The sequence below is a fragment of the Ipomoea nil genome, unplaced genomic scaffold (assembly GCF_001879475.1).
Source record: "Ipomoea nil cultivar Tokyo-kokei standard unplaced genomic scaffold, Asagao_1.1 scaffold1509, whole genome shotgun sequence".
NCBI classification, from domain to species: domain Eukaryota; kingdom Viridiplantae; phylum Streptophyta; class Magnoliopsida; order Solanales; family Convolvulaceae; genus Ipomoea; species Ipomoea nil.
Genome location: NW_017617937.1, coordinates 1,559,636 through 1,575,966, shown reverse-complemented (window position 1 = coordinate 1,575,966; position 16,331 = coordinate 1,559,636). Strand labels below are relative to the sequence as shown.

General features: G+C 34.7%; 2 protein-coding genes across 4 annotated transcripts; both read left to right on the top strand.

The window, feature by feature from the left end:
- Window positions 1-744: 744 nt before the first annotated feature.
- Window positions 745-1,650, top strand: LOC109189121 (ethylene-responsive transcription factor RAP2-9-like). Its single transcript, XM_019339867.1, has one exon. The coding sequence runs from the start codon at window positions 947-949 to the stop codon at window positions 1,457-1,459; it is 513 nt and encodes a 170-aa protein (XP_019195412.1). The 5' UTR covers window positions 745-946; the 3' UTR covers window positions 1,460-1,650.
- Window positions 1,651-7,090: 5,440 nt separating this feature from the next.
- Window positions 7,091-12,278, top strand: LOC109189120 (filament-like plant protein 7). Of its 3 annotated transcripts, XM_019339866.1 has the most exons (7): window positions 7,091-7,227; window positions 7,534-7,705; window positions 8,357-8,501; window positions 8,581-9,383; window positions 9,444-11,029; window positions 11,110-11,170; window positions 11,533-12,278. In XM_019339866.1, the coding sequence occupies exons 2-7, from the start codon at window positions 7,607-7,609 to the stop codon at window positions 11,995-11,997; spliced, it is 3,159 nt and encodes a 1,052-aa protein (XP_019195411.1). In that variant the 5' UTR covers window positions 7,091-7,227; window positions 7,534-7,606; the 3' UTR covers window positions 11,998-12,278. The 3 variants fall into 3 exon arrangements, with proteins under 3 accessions (XP_019195411.1, XP_019195409.1, XP_019195410.1); XM_019339864.1 differs by having other exon boundaries at window positions 8,581-11,029; XM_019339865.1 differs by having other exon boundaries at window positions 7,527-7,705; window positions 8,581-11,029.
- The last annotated feature ends 4,053 nt before the right edge of the window (window positions 12,279-16,331 follow it).

Sequence of the window (16,331 nt, the reverse complement as noted above, 5' to 3'; positions counted from 1 at the left end):
TGTAAAAAATTATACTCCATATAAAATTAGTAGCGAAGAACTAAATTTGAAATTGTCATTAATAATTGAAAATAAAATTTGATCGAGCTATTATTTAAGGATTAAATGTAGAAATATTCTTCTATTAACAAAAAAAAAATAGGAAATTATTTTTCTATAAATATGGAAAATTAAAAGAATGAAAAACTGAAGAATGAATCAAACTTGTTTACTAAAATTATTTTTAAAACTAAAAAATTTTAAAATTTGGAGAATTCATTTTACTAATTCTCCAAATTGGAGAAATGGAGGAGAAATGGAGAAAGATAGATAAATAGTAGATCCACGCTTCAATGAAACATTGAAGAAATGAAAAACTGGAAAATAAAAACAAAAAATCATCAACAGTAGGTTGGAAAATATAAAATCATTTTTTCTAATGATGCGAAAAACTCACAGTCACCTCTCGAGAGTACGCACTAGATAAAATCTCGCCATTTACAAGGATGTAAACTAACTTATGTTACTCATAACTGGCTCAAATAAAAAAGATTGAAATTTGAACTTGTGCTTTTATAATTACAAGTTTATATAATTAGTTATTTTCACTGGAATTCCCCTATAAAATTCCTTTTTATTACCGAAAAAAGGCGGATTTAAGAAAATTCAAAATAAAATGATTGTAGAGGGAGAAAACTAGAAAAGGAGTTATTTTTGTCTAGGTGCTTTATATATATATATTATTTATTTTTCATTCTCCGCATATAAAACCTGAGTAGCTTAACAAAGAAAATGCGTTAGGGAGCGACAGAAACACTGGAGCTGCTTAACAAAGCCAAAATTTCATGGGTGTTCTTTCTCTCTCTAAAATTCCTCCAATCGTGGCTTTAGATTACAGGGAAAGATAGGATTTAGATACAATCAGTTTATCAGTCGATATATATAGGCAGATTCACAGCGCATAATTATGAATTTGAAGGGCGAGAAGATGGAGATGGAAGGGGAAGTTGTGGGGTCGTGTTGTTCAGAGAAGAGGAAGAACGAGAGACCTTATAAAGGAATCAGGATGAGGAAGTGGGGTAAATGGGTGGCCGAAATCAGGGAGCCGAACAAGCGGTCCAGGATATGGTTAGGATCCTATTCGACGCCGGTAGCGGCGGCGAGAGCCTACGACACCGCCGTCTACTACCTCCGCGGGCCGTCGGCGCGGTTGAACTTCCCGGAGCTGCTGGTTAGCGACGGCGCCGGACTCAGCGACTTGTCCGCCGCTTCGATTCGGAAGAGAGCGGTCGAAGTCGGCGCCAGAGTGGACGCAATCCAAACCTCCCTCGGCGGCCACGACCACCGCCCCTACAAGCAGCGCGACGGCGAGCGTGAAAGCCCTTGCGCGACTCGACTGAAGCCGTGTTGGTTTCAGGAGAAGCCCGACTTGAACGAGAAACCCGAACCCGAAGACCCGGATAGCGGAGATTACTGGTGACTGGTGAGCAATAAATAAATAAATAACAAAAAAAAAATAAAAATTAATTGTACTTTTGTTAGGTTGCGCTGGTAAACAAGCGCCCAGTAGTTTCTTCTTTCATCTGGTAAATTAAACTAGCTAGCCAAGCTACCTTGTTTTATCTTCTTCATTTTATAAATATTATTTACCCTAGTTTTTTACTGTTATAATCTCTTTTTTTCTTCAATTTCCTATATTTATTGTGATATATGAACTGGAATTATTGTTTGCATTAATTTTGATACGAGTAAGCGTGGGCGGTGGTTACCGGACGGTTATTTAGCAGCTCCTCCGTTGTGTATCCGGCGAGGTGGCGGACCCGCCGGAGGGGATGAGGACAGGGGGAACAATGGTGTGCCGCTAAAGTAGGCGCAACTGTTTTTTTTTTTTTTTTTTAAATTTTTATTTAAATAATATTTTAATGAGTGCAAGTGGGATAGTATTTGCTTTCAAGGGCAAAAACGTATATTAGGTTGATAGGATAATTTAGATTAATTCGGAATTATATTTTATTTTGAGAGTAATTTAGAATCTTTTTTTATTTTTTGGTCAAAACCACGAGGTGTGAGCAGGTCCTAACGATATGAGATATCTTTAAGTCTGTACCATACATAGATTAATTTCTGTTCGCATCTAATTAGTCCAATTAAGAGGTAAAATGCTGGTGAGATTGGTAATTATTTCAATCTCAAACAAAGTCTTAATCTCTAATTGGTAATATTTTCAATCTGGAAAGAAAGTTTTAATCTCTATTTCGTAACGATTCAAAGAGAGTGAATAGAACTGCAGCAAAGAATTCTATCATTTTGAAAGTATATATGTAGATCATAGAGACGCGTTTTATGATTTATTTTTTTAATAAAATTTTAGAATAAAATATATCAGACTTAAAATTGGGGTGTAAATTTTTTTGTTGACGAGAAATATTTGTAATTATTATTATTATTGAGAGTATATATTAAATAAATTTTAATTGCGGGAGAGGGTGTCAAATCAAGACCTAAGTCTTTATGATAGTAGAAAACGACGGGCGTATTAATTAAAGAGGAAGGCAGCCACTGAGCAGGCCTGCAGGCATTATGGCTGTTTAACAATCTGGGCTAGTGGATAGTGGATTGGATCTTAGTTTGGAGGGTTATGATTTTTATTTTTATTTTTAAATTAAAAAGTTTTTAGATATTCATGATTGTCTTCATAAGATAGTTGTCGTTGTGTAAAAACGCGAAAGTTATGTCAATAATAATTAGTTAGTTATATGTTATAATAAGAACTCAATTGTAATTTTTTTTTTTTTTTGAAAGACTAATCAGGAACTGATCCTTCCATATTTGGTAGACTATGCAACTTAAATCAACTAATCACTTAAAAGGATTAGTTAGTTGACAAGCGTCTGGTGGTTCGCTCAATTGTTCGACTGGATGGTGTAATGGTGTATTATTAAACAATTATTTATTCAAAAAAAAAAAAAAAACATTAGTTTTTCATCAGCCATCCACCTAAAGGTTGTTCCATCAACCATAATTATAAATACATAGAATAGGAGCGGAGTCAGAAATTTCATCCAATTGCAGGAAGATTTGACGTCTTGACATATATATATATATATATATATATATATATATATATATATATATATATATATATATTCAAGGGGTGAGATGGGGCCGGGGAGGGGGCAACTGCCCCTACTGCCCTATACTGGTTTCGCCCATGATATAGAGCAAATGCCCCAAAATGAGTGGTTAAGGGTGTAGAGCATGATTCTCGTACCTAAAAATAGTGAGTTCGATTCTTGCTAACATACAAGTTGATTGATCAATATGATAATTGGGAGAAACATACGAGCATTACTCTTTTATTATATTTGGTTAACGAAACTTATGAAAAGTTGAAAATGTAAAGGAATGCCATGTTTCATACAAGCATTTATGAAAAACTTAGACAAATATAATGAGACAGACAGATTAAAGTTAATGAATTAATCGTAGACTTAATTGTGATTCTTTGGTTGGTTTTATGGAAATTACCGGCCTCTCAGATTCACAGAATCAAGAAGCTCTCATGAGCTCCCTTCACTGTAAGGGGAATCAAGTTGCCGACAGACAGGCAAATTAAATCTGGGAATTCAAATGCCACACAACATATGATGATGGAGTACTATAATTCCATGACATTATAATTGCCCCACAATATATGTTAATGCATGGCTTTCTTCACCTTAATGAACAACCTACGGGCGCAGGTTTGCTGCCAAACAAATGTGGTCTATTATATTCCGGGAATATTCTCAAATAATAACGATAAATTTTTTTTATCATCCAATTTTTTTTTTTTTTTTTTATACGTAATGTTATGAAATGCCTAAACTTATCCAAATTGACTGGATAATTTGACCATTTCGGGTCAGCAGTCAGCACACCTAATAGGACCAAAAATAGCTAGGCAAAAATTCATTAATTGCAAAACTGTTGCACCCTAATATCGAGTGTCCCATCACTCATATCGTGAAGCTTAATTCCGTGGAAGAAATAAATTGTTAAAAAACGTATGAATTGTTTACAAAGTTATTCAAAATGCTTTCTCTCACAACTATCAACAAAGCAAAATTGTAATTTTATAAACTATTTTTAGATTGATCAACTAGTTAAACTGTTTCTCTGGATAACATTTCATTAATTGCACCGTAATATCGAGATGTAAATTGCTAAACATGTCTCAACAGTTTACACGTTTCTTAAAGTATGTGCATACTCTTGCAACTATCAACTAAACAAAACTATATAAACTCTTTTAATTTTAGATGGAATAAGGGTCAAACAGGTCATCAAACTACACACTAAAATGCAATTAGACCATTGAACTCAAAAAACATGTAATTCGATCCCTAAACTAACCAATTTCATGCCATTACTCCAATTTGCAAGTCTTTCCGGTTTCTAACAGGTCACCTCAAATTTAAAATATTTTTTAAAACTAATTATTTAAAACTTAAAAAAAAAAAAAAGTATCCGGTCACAGAGACGAAGAAACCTTCAATTCCTTGTCTCCGGCATGGAGATTTTTTATTTTTTATTTTAGTTTTAAATAATTATTTTTAAAAAATATTTTAAATTTAGGATGACCTGTTAAAAACTGAAAAACTACAAATTGGACTAATTACATGAAATTAGTTAATTTAGGGACTCAATTGCATGTTTTTTTTTTTAATTCAATGATCTAATTACTTTTTGATGTGTAATTCAAAGATCTATTTGACCCTTATTCCATTTTAAATTGATCAACTAGTTGAGCTGTTTCTCGCAACAATAGTGCATTAATCACATAGGCAAAGGGATTGGCAGCAGTTGGTTGACTAAGACAGGAGGTTGAGGGTGTACATATAGGATACCAAAATTTTTTCCAAAGATGGGTAACCAACCTCCACGACAAAATGGATAAATCAAGTGACTTTGTTGTTTAACAACCTGGTGGCGAATTTACACAGATTCATGCGAGCAACAATGTCTACGCAATGGGTTCCACAACATTATTAAATATTAATGGGAATTAATTAAAAAGCTAAGAAACAACAGTAGACCAAGTGACCAACATAATCTCAGTATCCCACACCACATGTTCATTCCAATTATTGTCAAAAAGTTGGACTTTTTCTCATCTTAGGTCCTCTAATTATTCGTTAGTCTTTAGATATTATCTCCCCCTGTATCAATGGATGATGTAAGTTCCACCAAATGCTTAGCATATCAGTTGATGATTAAGTATAATAAGTAACAACCAACTACTTGTATCAACTTATTTAATTAAACACATGATAAAAATTGTAAGATATACTTAATTTTAATAGCCAATTTTTGTCAACTCATCAAGATACTTGTATTCTTTTAATTAGAAGGAAGTCAGAGAGCACCCTAAAACCTTATATAGTTATTGGTTGTTTAGAATAATTTCAATATAAATTTTCTGTAAAAACAAGTATAATAATAGAATAATTGTGGATCGGAGAATCAAACTTCAGTACAATATGAAAAAATAACTACTATTTATATGATTAATATGATTAATTTAGTCTTGATTCATTTGGTGTTAACTACACACAGACAACACATGTGGTTGATTGACAAGATTTTAGGATCCAACAACAAGGATTGGACTGGCCCTCTTTCTCGGATAAAACACCAGGGCTTATGGGTCGGATCCGGTTCAATAGGCCCATATGGTAAATGGGCAATTATTATAGCAGTTTATATTCACCTATAACTTTTCTCTTGTTGGGTGAAAGTGGTTACAGTTGGGACATTGGACCGGAATGGACATAAAACCCATATTAATTATCTAACGTTATTATTTGTCGCAGTAAACACATTAACTATGTTCAGAACAATTTTACCAACTATTTGGAGCTATGATATATGCATTCAAGTCAATCACTCAATTATAGATTAAATTTATCATATAGTCTAGTGCGCTTCTGAGTTTTTAATGTGTCTAATAAATTAAAATTTACATTTTTGCTAATATTTTTGAAGTATTTTGTATGTCTTATATGTGTAATGAAATATGACATGCTTTGTCACTCAGCTACGTTCTAATACTTGTCTCTAGGGTTTGATGAATGGGTTGGGGTTCGGAGGTAACACCTCCATGGTATAGTATATGAGTAATTTTGTAAATGTACCGTATGTTAGGTTACATACAAATATAATATTTGTAATTCTGAATGAAATTATCATTATAATTAATAATAATAAAAAAAAACTGTTTTGCTCTATTAAATATAGGCACATTATTGAATCACATAAATCTTATGTTATGTTCTTTAATTTCTATAAAAATATTACACTTAATAATTCTTAAAATATTATTACATTTTTGTTATAAAAATGACATATTTGATATTCTTTTAACGTAAACCAATATCACACAAAATTTTTTATATGTATAATTAATATATAATATAGCTGCTAACCATTATTATGTCTCTATTGTTTAATACTGCATTTAATAAGCTTTTAATGAATCAAATCGAGTTAGTGCTTAAGCCTAACACCCGAGTCTCAATTGCCCAACAACTCAATTCCACAATCCACATTATAGGTAAAAAAAATTGAAAAAATAATATTATTTTCTGGCATAATATGAATTTATTATGTTAGATCATTTAATATTGGGATTAAAAAATTGGTAAAATGGAGCTAGCAGACAAAGACACTTCACTCGACTTCGCAATTCACACACGAACCGTGACCTGTCGACGCTGACACTCCCACTCACACTGTCCGTCGGGTCAAAGCAACCCGGGATTCTTTATCAGATCTTACTCTTTACATATAAGTGTTTCAGAAATTCACAATTACTATTTAAAAGTGTGAATAAAGTAAATTATACATTGTGACTTAGTTTAAATAAAATGAAGATAAATCAATTTAAATTATTTATAACTAATTGACAAATTAAGGAATTCAATAAATTTTTTAATTAGAGTCGAACTTATAACATAATTCCGGGTCATCACCGACCCGTGTTGGTTTCAAATCCAGACCCGTTTATTCTCTCTCCTGGCAGTCTTCCACTTTTTACTCTCCCTCCTTCCCCCCGTATGCAACTCCCTTCAACTGTGGGCAAAGCTCAAAGCTTTTTCTCCCTCTCTCTCTCTCTCTCTCTCTTCATTCATAGTGGAGAGAAACTCCGCAACTGATCATTCTCTGCTCATCTTCACCTTCAGCTCAAACTTGCTTTGCCAAATGCTTGTAAGTTGAATCCTATAATGGCAGTATTAAGATATATTTATGTAATGTGTATTTTATTTTTCTTTTGTGTGTGTGTGTGTGTTTAAAATTTGAACTTACAATATCATTACAATGTTTGCCTTCCTTGCTTTCACCAGCAGTTCTCCATCTCTGCATTTAATTTTTTTTTTTTTCTAAAATTTTTAGAATCTTAATATCTGTTTCTTTCTACTGATTTTCCCCCTTCAGTTTAAGTGTATTTCATTATAGATCGATTTTGTTTAACTTCTTTTTTGGTGTGGATTTATATTCGATTGTGGAGTCCAGATAGTGAGCAAACGTACGAGATTTTGGTGAAATGAGAGGGAGAGCGTGTTTTTGAAGTTATCCGGGGGCGGAAATGGATCACAAGTCGTGGCTATGGAAGAAGAAGCCTTCAGAAAAGAATGTAGTTGATGGTGAGACCAGAAGGCTTTCCTTTAGCAGGAATGAAGAGGAGGTAAGCCCCAGGGGTATCCTTTTCTGGTTACTATTCACTTTCAATAATCGTCTTTTTTCAACTGCCAGCTCTGTAGGGTTTTGCTTTGTTTTTATGTCATTGTCATGAATCTAAAGCACAATGGATGCATTTCACATGTTTTTTCATGTTTCTGGTCCCATAGGTTAATGCTTTAATGGGTCCTTGTCATGTTTCCAACCTATCCAAATTGGGGGAGCCACTGGGACTATATCCATTATCCAATCTGGGAATGGCCTTGGAACTATACCCAAACATGGAAAAAAAGGAACTAGTTAGTTTAATGGATGCTGAAGCTTTAGTGGCCATGAGACATTATTGGTTTATTGGATGGTAATCATTAATGTGTGTGGTGTTGCCTCTAATAGGAAGAAGTTGTATAGTGTATAATTGTATATATTTCCCGCTTCAATTGACAGATCTGTGTGTTAAAATTCTGAGTTTTTTTTTGAAAATGTGGATCTGTTTTGGCACCTATTAACCATTCCGACAGGACTAACTGTTTATCCTTTGATTGAGTTGGAAGAGAATTTTCTTAAAAAAAATAAATAAAAATGCACCTATGGATGGAATCAGATCGGGCTATACTCGTTTTTCATGATAGTAAACCGTTCTTATCATCTGTTTCCATAGGTACATATGCTTTTGAATGGTAAAGCAGAATTGGAGAGAGAGATAAAGGATTTGAATGATAAACTTTCTTCTGCTCTCTCCGAGTGTAATGAGAAGGATGATTTTGCACAGAGACAGGCAAACATTGCCCAGGAAGCAATTGCAGGTAACATTTATGCATATGACTTTTTTTTTGGTCAGATGCATCTTCTTGCACTTGTCTTGATCAAAAATGATTTATATAGGTTGGGAGAAGGCAGAGGCAGAAGCAATATTCGTGAAACAAGAACTCGAAAAAGCTCTTTATGAGATAGAAGCTGGCGATGAGAGGTTAGTTAATTTGGATGGAGCGCTAAAGGAATGTATGCAGCAGTTGCGTTCTGTGCGAGGAGAGCAGGAGAAGAGGATCCATGATGCGGTGTTTGAAACATCCAAAGAATTCGAGAAAACAAGGATTGTGTTGGAGGAAAAATTAGCAGAGGCCGGCAACAGGCTTGCAAAATTAGGGGCTGAAAATACTCAACTCAGTAAGGCTCTCTTGGCGAAGGAAAAGGTTATTGAAAATTTAAGTGCTCAAAGGGCTCAGGCAGAAAGAGAATTCAATTCTCTGATGACTAGACTTGACACTTTAGAGAAGGAGAATGCTTCTCTAAAGTATGAGGTTCGTGTCATTGAGAAGGATCTTGAGATCCGAAATGAGGAGCGAGAATTTAATCGTAGAACAGCCGATGCTTCACACAAGCAACACCTGGAGAGTGTAAAAAGAATTGCAAAATTGGAATCTGAATGCCAAAGGCTGCGGCTTCTTGTTAGGAAGAGGTTGCCAGGCCCTGCTGCCATGGCCAAAATGAAGAATGAAGTTGAAATGCTGGGAAGAGATCAAGGTGAAACAAGGAGAAGGAAGTCAAATCCTTCTCCATTTGGCTCAATGGACTTCACAGGAGATGTGGCTCCTGATACACCCAACAAAAAAATCGACTTGCTGACTGAGAAATTGTGCATGATGGAAGAAGAAAATAGGCATCTCAGAGAAGCCCTTGATAGAAAGGCAGATGAATTCCAACTCTCCAAAGATATGTATGCTCATGCTGTTTCCAAATCATCACAGGCTGAAGGGCAGTTCAATAAAATCCCAACAAATTGCTTATCTGTGGAAGCAGAGAAACATCTACAATCTGCCCAAGAACACTCTGTTATGTCATTGTCTGATATGGGCAGCGATGATAAAGCAAGTTGTGCCGAGTCCTGGGCCTCTGCTTTGATATCAGAGCTGGAGCATTTTAAGAATGAGAAGCAGACAGGAACTCCGTCTTATAAAAACATTGGAGCTTCTGACATGAATCTGATGGATGACTTTGTAGAGATGGAAAAGTTAGCTGTGGAGATCGTAGATAACTCTACTGCAACTCGTTCTTCCACTTTACATAAAGATTGTGCAGTTGACGGGGTCCAATCCCAGCCTAGTGGACATTCTGTAGATGCAGCTGACAGAGAGCAAGCTCCAGTGAGTGACTGTCTATTAGAGCATTCGGCATCTACCCAGAATTTTCATTCTGAAGACGTATCAAATAATCATGTTTCTAGTTTACTTGAAGTGCTCCTTGAGCAATCCCGCACAATGCAAAGAAATCCTAATGATATACTAGAAGACATCAAAATTGCTTTGGCACATAAATCTTCTTCAGATCTGAAGTTTCTAGGTGCCAAGGAAAGCTCAATTTATTGTGATACACTGTATCCTCCTCCTAAAGTTGGTGAGTTTGTTTCTTTGGGATCTCCAGATGAGTCTAGAAGGGGAGATTCACCACATAAAGCAACCAGGGATAATTTGTCGGCAGCAAATAAGAGCAACCATGAGATCCAGTCACATATAGGTCCATCAATTACCAAAGTAATTGAAATCATAGAAGGGGTTTTACCGTATAGGGATTCAGAGGCACAAACTGGCTTCACGGTTCGTCATTTCCAGTGGAAAACTTCTGAGCTCTCTGTGATTTTGCGAGAATTTGTCCAAATTTGCCACAACTTATTGGATGGGAATGCTGACTTTGAGAAATTTGCCAAGCAGTTAACTTGTACCTTGGAATGGATTGTCAACCATTGTTTTTCCCTTCAGGATGTTTCAAGCATGAAAGATGCAATCAAAAATCATTTTGACTGGGATGACTTGCAAAGCGAGTGTGAGTTGGAACCTGGGATGATTAATCACATATCAGAAGTAAAGAAAGTTCATGTCTGTGGAGAACCATCACCAGACTTGATAGTTGCTTCTTGTGATCATGAAGGATCTGCACAAGTGAAAGAAATTCCAGTAGTTGTAAATGATGGATGTAGAATATATAATAATGAATTTGCACAAGAGGAAACCATGAAGGAGGATCTAGAAAGGAAACTGCAATCAAAGACTGTTGAGACTGAATCGTTGATGATTCAGCTTCAAGAATCAGAAAACATAATCAAAAGCCTGCGACTAGAAGTAGAAAATCTTAGGGATTTAAAGTTGATGATTGAGGAACAAGCTGAAAAAGACAAGTTTATGAAAGAAGACCTTGAGATGGAGCTCACAGAAACCAAACTGGAATTAAATGAAGCTTGCCAGAAATATTCTGATCTAGAAAAGGAAATGGAGAGCAGAAAAAGCTCATCTAGAGAGCCTGGGTCTGCACATGATGAACTCCAGTTCTATGAAGAAAGGTATGCTCTGTGCTATTATCAAGTTTGAATGCTAATATCCCAGGGGCCTTCATTTTTTCTAAAGCACATAATATTTTCAGCATCTCAAACAAAGAAATTCCTCAGCATGACGTGGACAATGAAGAAAGGATACTCCAACATGTAAGTTCCTCAAGAATCCTGTTGAATTCAAGTTGCAATGCTAGGGAGGCCATTGAATTTCATTCATAAATCATAAGTGATAGATGATATATTTTATACGATTCTCAATCTGTTACAGATTAAATCTTACACAGACTAAAATACATCTTAAAACAGAATCTATCCTCACTCTTTGCTTCAATTTTCACTCAAATTGCTCACAGAGAATGCCTGGACATTGTGATAAGACACTAATTTTTTAAATAAGCTATCAGATGTCTTGTGATGAACCTGTCGTTCTGTATAACATTTTGACATGACGTATTTGTGTATCTAGATTGTAATGTGTTCTGACAATGCATAACTATTGGTTAACTTGGTAGGACCGGGATATCACAGCAGCTTCGGAAAAGTTGGCAGAGTGCCAGGAAACTATTTTAAACCTGGGAAAGCAATTGAAGGCATTGGCTACACCGAGGGATGCAGCCCTTTTTGATAGTGTCATCCCTGTCACCGCCTATAGCAGCACTGATACAGTGACAAATCCTAACAAGAACCTGGGGCGTCGCACATCTCTTCTCGACAAAATGATAGACGAGGACAATGATAGTCGAGGTCGTAAGGCTCCTAGTACCAAGGAACTTATTTTGAATGGCAATCCCCATCCTGCTTCTGGTGTCAACAATGCAATAGAACACCCAGAAGAGGTTAGATCTTCAAACGCAGCAGATGAAGATCTTGTTGCTGTTGGCTCCTTAGCTATTGTTCCCAGTAAGAAAAAGAATGGAGGATTGTTGAAAAAGATATTTTCCAGGAAGAAACATTGTTGCAAAACGACCCTCCCATAAGCCTCAAAGTGGTAAGACTAAGACCAATCATCTGAATGAATCTGAGTGTGCTGACAGAAAATTTAATTTGTTTGACTTTCACTCCTATCTTGCTTGCAGTGGGGAGTAAATTTTGTGTGCCCTTTTCAGCTTTTACCCCCTCCCATAATATTTTGTAAAGTATGTTTATTCTGCTTGTAGCAGTTTCTGCACTCCTTTTGTGTGCATATATGCAGAAACATGTACAAAGATAACTACATTCAGAACCCCGCTTGATAATGAAGTTCAGCTTGTCTCCGTTACTTAAACTGTTGTCCTTGTGCACAGCTAAATTTTACTCTATCATGTAATCATGCACTATAGTGCAGTTTATAATCCATTTGTTAAATGATCAACTTCTTAATTAAAGCACAAGTGCCATTTCACGCATCCTAGCTTGATTATTATACTCTGTCTCTTTTATTGTTAATGGGATTTAATTTCCTGATTGCTGAATTTGATAGGAGTACGTACTTGTGTACATGATTTGTGAATCTTGGCAATGTACTGCACTTATCTCCCATGCATGCAAGTTGAAGGTTACGTTGTTGCTCAAAACAAATTAAAGGATTTAGCAAGATATATTTGATCATTCACTTGCCTAGCTAGTGATTGAAAGAGGATCCAACACTTATATATTTTGAGTACCCGACAGTTCATAAGGGATTAATCTTTACTATTTTTAGAACATCATGGATAGGAGTACAGTTAATGTTTTTGTTATTTAACTTGAGTTGTTTTTTAATTTGGTGCATTAATACAAACGTACTTAACACACAATCAATTAATGCTTTGACTTCAAGACAATAGATGTGGCAATGTAGACCAATTTCATTATTGTATTATGGCCTTGTTGGTAAAGAACGGTTAGTTGTTTGTTGATTGGGTTAATTAGAGGATATAATTAGTTGATAATATTAGCGGATTGTAGAAAGATGTTTAGTAAAATTAGTTGTTAGCTAATTGCTGTTTGGTATAATTTCTTTTCTTAAGTAACTTTTTGAGTTTTATCATTTTAGAGTTACAAAAAGCTAATTAACCAAACATATATATTGATTTTTAACCAAGTCAAATAATTAATAGTGGTCAAATAAGTCAAAATTGATTGATAGGCTAACTATTTTACTATATCTTTTTATTAAATTATCGTGCAATTTATAATAGAATTCACTAATTAACAATCAACTAAGGAAAATAAATAGTTTTTATTAAATTATCGTGCAATATAGGCTCCTAGTACCATAAATAATTAACTAATCACCATATACTTAGTATTATTAATTTTGGTAACAAGTATACTTAGTATATTTCAATATTAGATATTTACACTATAAAAACACTTTATCATATATCTGAACTAGGCTCCTAGTACCATAAATAATTAACTAATCACCATATACTTAGTATTATTAATTTTGGTAACAAGTATACTTAGTATATTTCAATATTAGATATTTACACTATAAAAACACTTTATCATATATCTGAACTATTATATTATTGCCAAGTGCTCAGATAGCATGTAGTGACTCTTGCATATGAAAGGTCATGAGATCGGTACTATCTTTGTGTTTCAACAGGTTGAGAAAGTATAAATGAATAGGTATGTAGTATCTGTTTATATACTTTCTCAATCTACTGAAACACAAAGAACCAGACTTGAACTCACAACCTTTTAAATAGAAGTCTAACCCAAGTACCATTAGACCACATAGTCTTGGTACACAATCAATTCAAATAAACTTCGTGAATCATTCAATTTAAAAAAATATATGTAAAAGGTTTAAATGTCTAATAATTGATTAATTTTTCGTTTTGAACGGCCAATTAGTTATATAAAAATCTAAATTTACTAAAATCTCTTATTATAATAAAGAGAGGGGATTTTGCCAATGAGATTGCCCCATTCTCCCGCTCAGAGTTTTGGAACTTTATTTCCTTTTTCGATTTTTTTAAGGGAAAATGACACTTTTCACCCCTGAGTTATATACTTATAGCATTTTTCCCCTCTGAATTATTGAAGTGACTATTTTTCCCCCTGAAATGTTAAATAGACATATTTACCCTTAAAATAAATATTTCATTTTTTTTCTCCAACAAATTATGACCATAAGTTGGTTCAAACCAAACAAACACTATAGCAACCAAACCGAAATATTCCAATTACAATTTAGAATCGAAACCCGATATTTAGAGTTTATTAAAATCGTGAACCGGAACGGACGGTTCATGTTCCGAACTGAAAAAAATAAAATACATTTATTGTTGAATTTAGACTATTTTAAAATAAAAATAAAAATTTTAAAATAAAGACAGTTCAAAATCGCGAACCGGATCCGAAACCGCCGGTTTACGGTTCAAGATTCAAATTTTTTATACATAATTTTAATAAATTGACATCTAAATATTGGGTTCTAGATCTGAATCATAACCGGAAACTTTTAATTCGGTTGCTTTAGTGTCCGGTTCAGTTCAAACCGAACCGTGGTCATCCCTACGTATACGCAATAATTTGTTGGAGAAGTAAAATAAATAAAATGTTTACTTTAAGGATAGAAATGTCAATTTAATATTTCAAGGAGAAAAAACACCACTTTTAGAATAATTGAGGGAGCTAATGTGCTTACCTAAATAATTGAGGGGGAAAAAATGCTATAAGTATATAACTCAGGGTAAAAAGTGTCATTTTCCCTTTTTTTAATTAAAAATTAATGTCTTTAAAAGTTACTAATTTTCAATGTGGGAGATTTTACTTCCCAATGACAGTGACAGGTAATTAATTGGTTACACTTAACAATGTGTAACTTTTACAAGTTACAATAAAAACAAGTATGCTACAAATTATGTACACCACGAGAAAGCTTACAAAAATATAATAATTACATATTTTTGAAACTCAATTTTTATGAAATACTGGCTATAAATACTAGATGTTTCACCATGGTGAAACGCCACATTTACACTGCAGAACATGAGAAAGATCAAGAAAGAAGAGGTGATATTTTTCTTTCTATTATTTTAAATGAGCTCCATCTCACAAAACTTCCTGTTTTTAAAAATTTATACAGTGACGCTCATTTGAGTTGAGGAAAGGGGAACCGGGAGAGGCAAAGCCCTGCATAGAAAAAACGTTAGAACCCATTTTTTGAAGGGAATCAACAACATACTAAGGATTCTCATATTGATACCTGAAGTCAAGAGGTAATTTACAGTATGCACTTCTCCCATTTTTTACATTTACCATATGATCAAACTTCCTCCATTTTTAATATTTATGCAGTATAGAAGCTCTTCTTAAAAGGGAGGACTGGGAAAGGCAAAGCTTAGTATGGACACACATTTAGAAACACTTTATCGAAGTCTCAACAGCAGCATACCAAGCAACATGTAATCCTGCATTACCAAGGGATTTCTATGCCATTGAGACCCAAAAACATCAAAACAAAAAAAACAAAAAAAGTAGGATCATCATAGCAAAAGCTCTTTTGTCAAACCTGTGGGGAACCAAGGGTTAGATATGAGTAAGAAAATCAAAATACAGAGCACAAAAATGAGTAAAGTTGGAAAAAGGAAGCAATTGTAATCTTGCTCAAGTGGATTATGGTGGAAAAGAAGAGATATTTACATATTCAATATGAGACCTGTTGCCTCAACCAATGTTATGGTTCAGAAAATCCTTCCTTTGGATAATTGAACCACTTCATCACTTACAAAATCATGTAGCTGTGCTACAAACTACACCCCACCAACAATAACAGAACGAAGCATTCTATGCTTCTCTTCATCACTGAGGTTGCAAATTGCAATGTCTTAATCAGAGAAGCTAAACTGGCTGTCACCAAAGTAAATGCAATTTCCAGTGCAAAGAAAAGATACAATGTAACCAATTCTTAGCTCACAAGCAATGCTCATATATTTTGATAAATATAAATGTTGTCATTAAGTTACAACCTGAATGTATTAGAATAGTAACAAGAAATCAAACAGCAAAAGATAAGCACAAGCCGGCTACCCTCTGCGGTAGGGACTAGGGAGCATCACATCTCCAAAGAGACGTAAAATAAAATGTACTCAAGAATATTGCTTGAGATCGAATTCGAATAATACCTCCAACACCGCCCCAACCCAACAGGTAGGACCTCCAGTGGCAAGTCAACGGCACTTTTTGGCCGGCTACGGAACAGTCGTCGCCGGAAAGCTAACACCCCCGAAAGATTTTTCCCGACGTCGACCTTGGTGGACTCACTCCGACGCAACCGGACAAATATCGACCCCCACTCAGCCGAGTCTTCGTCAATCTGCACCAGAAAAAACGG